At 45.4% G+C, this 12,628-nt stretch overlaps 2 protein-coding genes across 2 annotated transcripts; both read left to right on the top strand.

The window, feature by feature from the left end:
- Positions 1-3,456: 3,456 nt before the first annotated feature.
- Positions 3,457-10,142, top strand: LOC307244996 (receptor-type tyrosine-protein kinase FLT3-like; the record flags this gene model as incomplete). Its single annotated transcript, XM_080020407.1, has 20 exons — positions 3,457-3,563; positions 3,651-3,784; positions 3,980-4,182; positions 4,302-4,434; positions 4,662-4,831; positions 4,885-5,014; positions 5,232-5,328; positions 5,494-5,711; positions 5,858-5,970; positions 6,130-6,262; positions 6,431-6,535; positions 6,640-6,750; positions 6,952-7,108; positions 7,367-7,476; positions 7,589-7,710; positions 7,943-8,065; positions 8,213-8,324; positions 8,434-8,533; positions 8,869-8,974; positions 9,170-10,142. The coding sequence occupies 20 exons, from the start codon at positions 3,457-3,459 to the stop codon at positions 9,389-9,391; spliced, it is 2,706 nt and encodes a 901-aa protein (XP_079876533.1). The 3' UTR covers positions 9,392-10,142.
- Positions 10,143-10,256: 114 nt separating this feature from the next.
- urad (ureidoimidazoline (2-oxo-4-hydroxy-4-carboxy-5-) decarboxylase) lies at positions 10,257-12,450 on the top strand. The gene is made up of 3 exons (XM_080020658.1): positions 10,257-10,315; positions 10,631-10,864; positions 11,857-12,450. Exons 2-3 carry the CDS (start codon positions 10,690-10,692, stop codon positions 12,204-12,206), a joined length of 525 nt encoding a protein of 174 aa, XP_079876784.1. The 5' UTR covers positions 10,257-10,315; positions 10,631-10,689; the 3' UTR covers positions 12,207-12,450.
- Positions 12,451-12,628: the final 178 nt, after the last annotated feature.

Raw genomic sequence — 12,628 nt, forward strand, 5'->3', positions numbered from 1 at the left:
TTGAACCGCGTTCACGCTGTTGTTTTCCGCTAGCGCCGCGTTGCATTGTGGGCACGGGCGCTCGGCGCTGCTCCGACGCGGGGGCGCCGCGGTTTGCGGAAGACGGGGTGGAAGTAGTTGAGTTCTACCGAGCGGGGATCGGCGAAGTAACACGTTCCCTGGTGGAAACTCGGGTATTACAGCCGACAAATAACAACTGTACATTAGCAGATCAGTAAAGGGAAGAAGACGAGAAGGGTCTAAACACAGAATGACAGCCCGCGTACGCGTCTGTCAATAAGGCTTCGGTGAAGTCCTAATAATACAGATAATAACATGGACAGTCAACGGTGGAAAGTAATAAAATACACAATAAAACACACTTAAGTGACTTGAATGTATTTTTTCAAGTATCTTGTACTTATTTTTAAGTTTATGAAGACTTGCTCCACTACGTTTGAACGCAAATTATATTACAGTGGCGTTACTTTATTTTTTATTATTATATTTTTAATCTGGATATATATTTATTTGAAGATGTGAATTTGTCACATACATATACATACAATACATACATATATGCAGTGAAATGTCATTGGAACACATCAGGAGATTATGCACAATAAGTACTGAACTGGACACAATAGCTAACCTCATTTCTACCTAATTAAAATAACTGAACGAACTGATTCATAAAACGTAATGCAGTTAGAATAAAATAAGAGTCAAAGGGTATTATACTAAGTGCGGGTACAAAACAGAAAATACGAGGAATAGACTGCTATGAATATATAGATATGTGCATTGAAGCGGCGTGTGAATAAAATGAGGTAGTGTGTGTGGAGATATTGTGTGTGTGGAGAGATTTATATACATTTCGTTTTGAAAACATGGATTTATATCTATGGTTATTCTTTAAATCGGGGTTTATATTGATATATGTCAAAAGCAAGACAAATCAGGATATGCTGAGCATCATCTGCAAAAAAAAGGCACTTTATGGCACATTATAGACCGAATGTGACGAGGAATTTGACTTAAAATACTTTAAGTACATTTAATTTAAATTGCTAAAGTATTAAATTCCGCAAATATCTACTAAATAAAATACGTAAATAAATTGTAGATAAGATTTGCAGGCGTTTCAAGTCTGGTGGGTGTGGGGGTCGGCGCGGTGGGGGTGGGGTCGGGGGGGGGTTCAGCGAATCAGAGACCGCGGCGCTGCGACGCGAAGGACGCCGAGTTTAAAAGGCCGTTGCCGCGACCCAGCGCCCAGCACAGTGAGTGACAGAGATGAGAGAAAATTGGGGGATAATCGTGGGTGAGTGAGGCTATTTGTCGTGCTTCTTGCGTGGCCTGACATTAATATGGCTCCTTCGCACTGGACGATTGATTACTGGAAAACGTATTAAGTATTTGTTACTCATTCATTTTTGTTTAAGAATGTACGGATTATTATTTATTAGTTATTATTAGTATCAAAACATTTTTAATGCGAGGGCACATACATTTAATTTGATTATAATACAACATGCGAAGGCTTAGTAGAATTGAAAAATGTAATTACACCAAACAGAAGAATAAATGAATAAATGAACGTATCAATTTGGCAATTATTTGCATGCATGTTTTTCAAACCGTAGTAAGACTTTTAATCAAGTATTTGCATAGTAATCCTTTCTGTAAACAAACAAACAAACAAAAACAAATAAACAAATAAACAAAGAAATAAAGGATATATTTTTGCACTTTTAATAAACACGTCGAATGAAATTTTCTGTGGTACAAAGAAATCCCCACGCCAAATAGAAAAGCCAGGAAATCATAAAGGGCTGAGTCTGAAACAACGGCGTCTAAAGCGTCATGTTTTTAATGAGATAAATCCGTTCAGAATTGTAATCTTGCTCTACTGTCAACTCGGCACAACTCGGTAATGTTTGTTGGACGGCTGCACAGATGGGTGTCTTTGTGCGCATCAAGCAGACAGCATTTTTTATTTCAACTTTCCCGCGACTATCTGTAATACCAATAAAGCAGACTGAAAACGAAGGTCCTTCTTATCGTTTGACGTTTTTCAAGTTCTGCTGCTGCCGTTGACCGCCGGGGTGCGTGGCTTTGACGGCGAGGCGGAGCCGACTCCACCCTGTGTGCAAAGCAAGGAGGTACTGGAACAGCTTGCAACATTTTACTTAATCGCCTCAAAATGTGACTCACATACACTTGAAATTGTCTGCAACAAATTCTGTGTAACACCTGGATTTGACCAAATTTGATCAATCAGCAACTGATCTCAAACCGGGTTGAATCAGCGATAGTTCCGTTTTGTAGTTTTGTCAAAAAAAAAAAAAAAAAAAATCATATATAATATCAGCATGGACGCATTTACAGGGGACTTCCAAATTAGTAAACGTGTCTTTCAGGGACCACTTTTTGTTTCGGAGCAGGGTGTAGAGTTTGAGGTTGGTCCTTACTGTAAAACGGAACCCATGGTATCACCACCCTTCAGACCAGCTGCTGCTTTTATGTAGATGCAGATGCACACAAATGAATAATCGCAATGTGTTAATGCTTTATTACTGATCTATTCCCACCTCCGTGAGCTCATCTCCGAAGTATCTCTTGCAAAGATAATTCACCTCTAAGTTCACAGGAATTGGCTGACCCTGTGTGTGAACTGCAGAATGCCAACATTATTTCTTTATTTACTGTCTCTAAAAACAATCATTTGAATGTGTCAGAATTTTGACTTTTTTCACATTTGTTTTATCTTAAATTTCATATGTTAGGTCTCCCTTTTTTTTGGACACACAATTCTTTTTTATTACAATTTCATTTTATTTTATCAATTTATTTATTTTTTTCCAAAAATGCAACCATTCAGCCATTCAGGATTGGGTGGAGTTACCAGAGCTCTCCTTCCATTTTTTCAGGTGTCATTTTCCCTGAACACCTCTGGTCCTGTTCATATAGAAGGATGCATTGGTAAGAAACTCAGCCTCACCTTAAAAGACTTTCCAGCCGATTCTGTCTGTCACTTAAGCCGACCGGTGGACTCAAAGTAAGTGCACGTGTTTCTAGTCCTACATCTCATGTGCATGGGCCATAAACTGTGTCAATACCAGAGCTTTTTCCCCCTCGCTAGCAATGGGAGCCATTCCTTTGTCCTGCCGCCACTTTCGACCTCCGATTCTGGGGAGTTCACCTTGAACTGCGATGCCAGTCGTGGTGCTGCATCGATCAGTTTCGTGCTTGACGTGCTGAGTGAGTAACAGCGTGCCCCGCCTCACCCGTTGGGGGTTACAGTGTTCCAAGACAGGGCTAATGACGAAATGCCATACGGCCGTAACACGGGAGAACATCCACGCCAGCGTTCTTGGTTTTTTTTGTTTATGCTTTGAGCAATCGATTTTTAATGAAGCCATCAAAAGATTGAGACTTTTATTGTTTCCAGGACGCCCCTCAAAACCAAAACTGAGAATGATCAATAGAGGGGTGGCGTTGTCCCCCTATTTCCAGTGTGTCTCAGAGGGATACCCCAAGCCCACACTAAAGTGGAAGGACATTGACAATGCCAAATCTAATATGTGAGTTTAAGGCTACAGCTTATATCTTATGTGTGAGTCAAAATTGGTGATCATTTGAATATTGATGTCCCCCCCCCCCTTCAACAGAGCTTATAAATCTGACCAAGAGAATCCAGAGCAGGCACAGAGGACAATATCAAGTTCTTTACTCACCAACCAGTCAGTTGTGTGCTGTGCCTCCAACAGCGTAGGAGAAGTCTGCTCCCAGGTGTATGATTATGGTAACGCAACGTTTTTTTTTTTTTTTTTTACATAAAAACACTTGTGTGAAAATTGTACAATCTCTCCAAAAAAATGAAAAAATAAGAAATTCCAGACACATACTGTAGGTACTTCACTACCAGATAGCCTTCACGAGAGGTGTAACCCCGATACCCCACCTTGTGACCGGAGGTACTTTGCTGTTTGCGTTCAAGATTTATCCGTTGAGAGGACGCAGAAACACGAGGCTCCCGAGGTCACTGTCAGCGTGGGGCAGTCCTTGCTACTTCGCTGCAGCGCCAGATCCAGGCCCATGCCGGAGTGGCGGAAAGATCCTCAAGTAGCGCATGGAAGCATCCAATATTGCGCCACTCCAGAAGAACGTAGAGAGAAGACGAGTGGAGGAGTAATAGAGGAGGTGGCGCTACACTGTACTAACATCCGGTTTCCCTCAGTCTGTCTTTAAACAATTGCATTGTTTGTTTTTCTTTTTTTACCATTTGAGGGTGATCGAACACTATCTTTTTCTCGGACCAGATTTGCTTCCTCAAAGACTCCTACAATGGGGTTAAAATGGCCGACATTTACATTGAATCAGCAACGGTGAACCACAGCGGCCTGTATATCTGCAGCGGAACCCGAGAAAAGTCTGTCCTCGTCCACGTCCTGGGTCTGTAAAACCGAATTCCCCATCTCACCTTTGCTTTCTTCTCATCTCCCTGTCAACCTGTAGAGTGTCCTCCTTTAAATACTGCTCCCGCGTGGCCCTTTCTCCCACCTTTGGGGTCACGGGCAAAAAAACGTTTACCCGGTTTACCCGACCTGCAGGTAGTTTGAGGCCGCGACGCTCAAACTCGGACGGATGGCTCACGGATTCTGTTCCGCTTTCCTCCTCAGATGATTTCCTCGCTGTCCAGATGGTGCAGAACAAAACCATATTGGCTCAGGAGACAAACACGGTCTGTTTGCAGGCCCGCGTCTCCTCACAGCCCGCGCTCCAACGCTGTTCCTGGGAGGACCCCGATGGAAGGGGGACGAATTGCCTCAAAACGAAGAACGGGTGGGTGGTGTGCGGCGTGCTCGTCGGGGTTGGGGTCGAGTGTCTTGTCATGTCGAAAAGGTTTTTTTCCTCGACGTTCCTTTCCTTAGAACTCTGGAGCTGTGTGGTCTGACAAAATCGGGAGAATATAAGTTACATCTGGAGGCTGGAAGACAAATAACCACAAGGACTGTGTCTTTGTGTGTGGCTGGTAAGATGAAAAAAAATACCCTTCCTTTGTGCGTGTGTGTATGTGTGTGTGTGTGTGTGTGTGTGTGTGTGTGTGTGTGTGTGTGTGTGTGTGTGTGTGTGTGTGTGTGTGTGTGTGTGTGTGTGTGTGTGTGTGTGTGTGTGCGTGCGTATGTGTGTGTGCGTGCTTGCGTGCGTGCGTTGTGCACTAACTCCATTCCTTATCGATCCAACCACAGATACGGCGAGATACATCGACTGCCATTACCACCAGGATGCAGAAGTGTACAAGTGTGAAGCTAATATCAGCGCCGTGCCCACAAATGCCACTTGGAAGTACGTGGATAGTGAGCACAGCTTAAATAGCAACTCAAATAAACATAACTCCCCCCCCCCACACACACACACACAAACACACACACACACACACACACAAACATAACCACGCACTCCAACTGAAACAGAAACCAACCACGAAGCCCTAGTCGCGTTTCGTTGCAGATGTTCGGGAGGCACCAAGGACGGGACTTGCATCCAACAAGACTCATTTGCGGTCGAGGTCAAGGGCGGCTCCGGTCTGTCCTGCAGCGCGACGATCAGCAGCTCTCTGAACACCAGTCTGATCCCGGACGCCGCCGTCCAGTTCTGCCTCACCAATTCAGCTGGTACACGGTGCAGCCCCGTCATTTACGTGCCCCCGGAGGTCCGGCCTTTCAAAGGTAGGGATGCATTTTTGAACCGCAAAAGAAAAAAAGGGAACAAAAGCTCGGCGTTCCTTCCAAACGCCCTCTGTCGGAAAAACTGGAAGCGTTTACATGACTTTTATTTATTTTTATTTTTTATTTTTTTTTAATTCTGCGGCTAGACGGCCTTGGCGACGACGGTAGCAGCTATACTCCGCTGAAAACATGTAGTGTGGGCTTGCTCCTGGCTTTGATAGTTGTCAGTGTGCTGCTTGTACACTCTATCAAAAAGAAGGTATGCATCACACAAGCATGTAGAAGAACACACAGACACACACAAACACACACACACACACGCACGCACACACACACACACACACATATTGGTGTGCATGGTCCCATACACAGTCCAATTGCACAGTCTGATCACATTTCACCCCGTTTTTTCCAACAGAAACCCCAGTATCAGAGTCAGCTGCAGATGATCCAGATGGTGGGGCCCCACGATAACGACTACATCTACATAAACTTCAAGCACTTTGAGTACGACCGGAAATGGGAGTTTCCGCGGGAGAACCTAGAATTAGGTGCGCGTTCACTTCCGATCACTGCATACTGTGTATCTTACCGTGTGAGGTCAAGATCGGCCCGTTTTACGTTTTAGTCCCCGACTCGTCGCGCCGCACGAGCATTTCACGGCGGCCGGCGGAGTCGATCTAAACGGTGCCGCTCTTTTGTCAATTTACCGCCGCCAGGTAAAGAGTTGGGCTCCGGGGCCTTCGGTATGGTGGTCCAAGCTACAGCCTATGGGATCAACGAGCCCGGGGTCTCGCAGCAGGTGGCTGTCAAGATGCTTAAAGGTCAGAGGTTGCGTGCCTTTCGCCCCGTAACTTGACAGATATATTATTTAGAGATGATGACCCTGAAGATGCGATGAGCTCACCTGGCGTCTTGACCCCTCCAGAGAAACATCAAACGGTGGAAAGGGAAGCCCTGATGTCCGAGCTGAAGATGCTGACGCACATCGGCAACCATGACAATGTTGTCAACCTGCTCGGGGCGTGCACGAGCACAGGTAAATACCATTTACAGACGTGCACAAAACAGAAATCCCGTCACATGATATACCATCGGAATTATTGAAGAAATAAAAGTGGCATGAACCTGAAACATGTTTTGGGAGAGGGATTCCAATTTGATAATTGTGGTTGGCTTTCTGCGGTCGATAAGGTCAAAACCATGCCAGAATTTTTTTTTTTTTTGTGGTATATTATAGGGCCGACTCTCCTGATCTTTCAGTATTGCTGTTACGGCGACCTATTGAACTACATGAAGAACAGCAGGGAGCGCTACCACAAGTCTTTGACCGACGCATTCGCCAGGGATCGTTTTAGCAGCCTCTACCACAACCTGCTGTCCGAGAGAAGTTCAAGGTGCGAGAGGGATCCTTCCAGGATTGAGTGTAGGGTGGTGCAGAGTGGTCAGCATACCATAGCAGAAACAATAGTCCGGAAGCGGTTTTTGAATTCCCCCTTTGGCTGATCAATAAAGCACTATCGGTAGTGTACTACAGCAGTATACCGCAATGGTAACTTCTGAATAAAGGATTACATAAACACAGAATGAATGTTAAGAAATAAAATTCCTCGATACATCACGATTACCCTCAAATCGTTTGTCTGTGTCGTCAGTGAATTCCAGAGAGTGGACAACTATGTGCCTATGCACCCTTCCACCAGAGGGGGGCAGGAGAACATCGCCCTCCTCAGCCTCCACCTCAACCCCCTGGACTGCACTGAAGGTCGGTACATCATCAGGTTCCCGTGGAGGAAGCCCCAAGAGCCCGAAAAGAAAGTACACCGTCGCTCTCACCCAGATGTGCCGATCTCCACTGACAGGCGGTTTGTCCCCAGACCCGGGGAGCTGCGAGGAGTCGGAGGAGCCGCCCGAGGAGATGCAGGCGCTGACCTACAATGACCTGCTGAGCTTTGCCTACCAGGTGGCCAAGGGCATGGAGTTCCTCTCCTCAAAGAATGTAAAGACACTTTCTAAACGGTCCAAAACACGCACCCTCTCGCGCCCGATATAACGTTTCCCTGGGTGTCAGGATGATTTAAAGCGTTAAACTTTGCAGATTCCGCTGTGTTTGATCTTCACACCTTTTTTTTTTCCCCCAGCGGAAAAAAAATGATTTTCAATTTCGAGAAAAAACAAACAAGTCCAGTCGACTGCTGTACAGCTCATTCGCTCTGTCTGACTCCTTGCAGTGCATCCATCGGGACCTGGCAGCCCGGAACGTTTTGATTACAAAAGGAAGGCTGGTGAAGATCGGTGACTTTGGCCTGGCCCGCGACATTGACAACGACTCCAACTATGTTGTGAAAGGGAATGTAAGTCACGAGATACCAACAAAGTCGAATAGCTGTTGTTGTGTTTACTTTGATTTTTTTTGTATTCATCCGGCGCTTTTACTCGTATAAATCTGTGCTGCTTGTCTGTCTCTTCCCATCCCGTATACGGTTATACTTCCCTCGCAGGTCCGTCTGCCGGTGAAGTGGATGGCACCGGAGAGCATCTTCCAGGGGATGTACACGATGAACAGTGACGTCTGGGGCTACGGCATCCTCCTCTGGGAGATCTTCTCGCTGGGTACAGGCGACTGGATTTTCCGTGAAACAACGCGCAAAATTAATAAAAACAAAAAAAACATATCCGGGCAACTCTCTCTCTCTGTCTTCCCCGTGTCCGTCCACATCAGGCGTCACTCCCTACCCGGGCGTGAAGGTGGATAACAAATTCTACACCATGATTGAGACAGGCTTTAAGATGGAGTGTCCGTACTATGCCAGTGATTATGTGTAAGTTTCTGCATTCCATTTCTGACCGCTCCGACATTCCGTTTGTCCAGCAAAGTCCCGAACACATATAACTCACCGCAGAGTTTAAGCAACGATAGGAACTTGCCTGCTCCACGACCCCAAACTGAACTCTGATAACCCTGTTTTCCGAGGCTTTCTCATCTATGAGGAAAGCCTGGAACCCCCCCGCCGCCAGCCATAATCGGAAAGGAGATTTAACATTTTTCGAATGCTTGAACGCTAAAACCGACAAACCTTAAGGTGTGCATATTGAAATAAAAAAATTCATAAATAAAAAACATGAAAATCTCTGGATACTTTTATTTGTTTTTCAGCTATGGGATCATGTGTAAGTGCTGGGATTTGGAACCCATCAACAGACCCCCTTTTTCCAAACTGGTGGGCCTGATGGATGACCAACTGGCAGACATGGAGGAGAAGGTAGGCTCTCATGTGACTGAGGCCGACGACACACAGCGCACGACATTTCAGACGATTTGCTGTAGATGATGTCATCCTTAATGTGGCTCATCACCGCCGGCCGGAAAGTCGCTTCGGCGGATCGCCGGCCTAACTAGCCGAAGCAATTTCCCGGCCCTGGAAACAAATGACGCAAACGTGACTCTTCTTCCTCAGCTCTACCATAATATGCTGGACCAGGACCCCAATGACTCCGATGGCTACCAGAATCCAGCTGCCGTCTTAGACATCTCCACGTTGGCAAGGGAGAAGAGCAAGGAACCGCCCCACAACGAGTACTGTCACACTCCGGCCAGTGAAGGGACGACACCAAACATGTCGGACATGGATGTAATGAGTTGCCGTGGTGGAAAAAACATAAATATGGGTTCAGAGTGATCATGACAGTTCTCAAGCCCACGATTGTTACTTTCAATACAGTTTTATTGAACTATCTTTGATAGTCATCTTAATGTGTGGGTAGCATATGGTTTTGAATGGAATCGCTTTATATTACACATTATATTATCAGTATTTTTAGATAAACAGGTGGGCTTCAATTCTATTTATATGCTGCATTTACTTGACTTTGCTTGAGATTGAAACACCCAGTGTATTTTGCTGTAATACAAAATGGTTCTTTACTATGGTATGCATATAACTGCAGCATTAACCCTTTTAAAGTATTATTATTGTTATTGGTACAGTGTTATTAATAGATTTTGTATGGTTTGTGCAAAACGATGACGCTGAAGAGCTTCCTGATAAAGTTACATAACATCAAACCGTGTAAAAGGCTTCAATACTACAACCAAATCTTTGGCAGCTATTTATTATCCATTACATGCAAACAAAAAACTGCAGATTGCACGGTACCTGATTATAATGCTTGACATTGCTTTACTTCGTGGCAGTGCTATGGTCTCCGAAAATACACTGAGCAGCGATGACCTACTGATGTGCTATATGTGTTAAGACATTTTGGGAAACCAAATGGATTTTTTTTAAATATACATATATATATTTTTTTTTTATTTTTATTTTTTCATCATCATTTTCATTCAAATGTACTTGCATTGTGTAATCCGTTGATGTCTTTTCTTTTTAATATATCACAATTGGAATAAAGTTTTGTTTTTTTTCATCGTCATTGAAAGATAGATTGCTGATATTTCCATAGAGAATACGGTGCGGCAGTTTTGGGGTTAATAAACTGAACATATTTGTTCCGTCGAAGTCAAATGCGACGTAAGGTCCGGAAGAGGGAGGGATACGTTGTGGAGTTGCCCGAGCATTCGGGACAGAGTTTGGGGACATATCCATGTAAGCATACATTCATATAATTATTTTTAGTCCATAAGCTTATAAATATTTGTGTTATACGCTGTATATTAATTAGAGCGTCGTGCACATACTGCCAGTGTGTCCCTCTGTCCACTAGATGGCTCCAGAGATGAGTATTAATTTGGGGAGAACTTTAAGAGTCTTTTCCAAATATATAGAATTGCATGGCTATAAATTGCGAGTTTAGACATTTTGAGTGAGCTCCCTTTTCACAGATAAAGCATGGGGAACAGATGCAGGCCCGGTCAAACACTGAGGAAAACATTAACCCATGTGATTTTTGTGTGTTCAAAGGTGCAATAACCTCGGTCGTGCTTCAGGTCATTTGGTGTGTGGCATCCTGGGCAGCGAGAATGGACATCGGCGCGATAAATGCTCTTTCTTACGAGGAATTTCTAAATGTTCTCGGTAACGTTGTGGAGAAATGCCCAATTATAACAGCGGCGGTGTGGTCAGAGCGTCCATTCTCCAACCTGGATGCCCTGGAGGCGGCGATCGACAACTTTATTGATGCTCTTCCTGAATCAGGTGATTGACCCGTTCGTTTTATTGTTCATTGGGGGTACTCAATGGCAAATTTACTGACGTGTAGATTATCTGTTTGATTATTGTAGATACAATTATTATTTTTTGTTTAAAAAAGCTCGTATTTGGTGGGGTTTTTTTTTAAGCTGGCCGTTTTCAAGAAATAGCCATTCAATGTATTTGCATCATGCATGTGCTCCTCTATGCACTGTTTCCATTGATGGTGGGGTTCACCTTTCCTGGCAAGGATGAGCGGGAAAGATCAGGCAAACGCAGGAAGCGAAAGACAGCCACGGTGAATCTGACAGCGTACCCCTGAATGAAAAGCATGAAAAGCAACATCCCCGCCACCTCGATTGACCGAGACAACAAATCAGTCAATCAGAAGAAGGCGTATACTTCCCAGAAAGGAATAAGACCAGAGCATGCTGCATTCCATTGGAACTCGGAAAGCGTTTTGGGGGTTTTTTCCCCCACCTCCGAGGTGAATGTGTTCCGGGATTCGAGAGGTTTATTTGTCACATACATATACATACGTTCTTACATACATGCAGTGAAATGGCATTGCAACACAGAGGGACTCGCGTAGGCGACCCCAAGGGGCAGGGCCACAAACCGGTTTCTGGGTTCAACAACGCCTGCAGCAAAATGTGTTTGTTTCGCAAGCTGGTGAATTCAACAAGCTAAAAGAAAAAACCGTGGGAACGAGTCGGAACGGGTCGTTTCCATCGAAGTTAGCCGCAACGGGGATTCACCATTAAGAGTGTGCGCCGCCATGTTGCTATGACATCAGATCTGTTGTCAAGATCTGCCCGAAATCCCAACTTGTAATTCTGACGGGCGTTCCTTTGCGCTTTTCCATTTTCCTGATTCCCGACTATAATTGCATGCAGCGTTACAGCGCAGAGGGCTTTGAATTGAACTCTGGGACTATGGAATCACCACGTTAACGACGCGCAGGCATATTTTCAAATAATCCCATTCCGCGCATGCAGGTCAAGAAGGCATCCTCAGGTGCCACCCCGACCTGGCCGGCAAGGAGCTCCGGAGCGGCACCCTCACGCCGGAGTCCCGCCGGGAGCAGGGCCACGCCGGGCTGGACCGCCTCGACGCCGCGGAGGCCTCCGGCATCGGCCGCCTCAACGCCGAGTACAAGGCGCGTTTCGGCTTCCCGTTCGTCGTCTGCGTCAGAACGAGCGACAAGCGCTCGGTGCCGCGGCAGCTGGAGGAGCGCCTGCGGCGCGGGCGCGCGGAAGAACGGGCGCGCGCCATCGCGGAGGTGAAGAAGATCTGCCGCACGCGTCTGCGGAGCCTCGTGCGCGGCGACCAAGTGAACAAGCTGTAGCGCTCGCCCGGCTGTTGTATCCAATTGGTGTCGTTTGCCCTGGGTTTAGTCGGTCCTACCAATAAATGACGTACAGATACGTTGATGGAATCCGTTGTGAATACTTTATTAAAAAAAAAAAAAATAAAAAAAAAAAAAATAATAATAATAAAATTATGCAGAAGGAATGTTTTTGTAGTTCCATTGCTACTCGTATCCGTGCTGGCCACGTTTCCCTGGGCAATTTCACAACACAGAACACATAGGCCCGTAAGTGTAACTTTTAACATCGATCACACGCCACACAGGCGATCATTTCTTGTCATAGTTGTGTTATTTACATTCGTAATACAAACGTAGCGGCATACTGTTACATGGGGGGGGGGGGGGGGGGGGGTGTTTTATTTTCCTGCGGGCAAACTCATTCAACGGGCCTGCTTTTA

This window comes from Zeus faber (assembly GCF_960531495.2).
Source record: "Zeus faber genome assembly, chromosome: 19".
In the NCBI taxonomy this organism is placed as follows: domain Eukaryota; kingdom Metazoa; phylum Chordata; class Actinopteri; order Zeiformes; family Zeidae; genus Zeus; species Zeus faber.

Coding starts and splice junctions, on each gene's coding strand:
- urad (XM_080020658.1), top strand. CDS start 10,690: ATGGACATCGGCGCGATAAATGCTCTTTCTTACGAGGAATTTCTAAAT. Junction 10,865..11,856: donor TGATGCTCTTCCTGAATCAG/GTGATTGACCCG, acceptor CCGCGCATGCAG/GTCAAGAAGGCATCCTCAGG.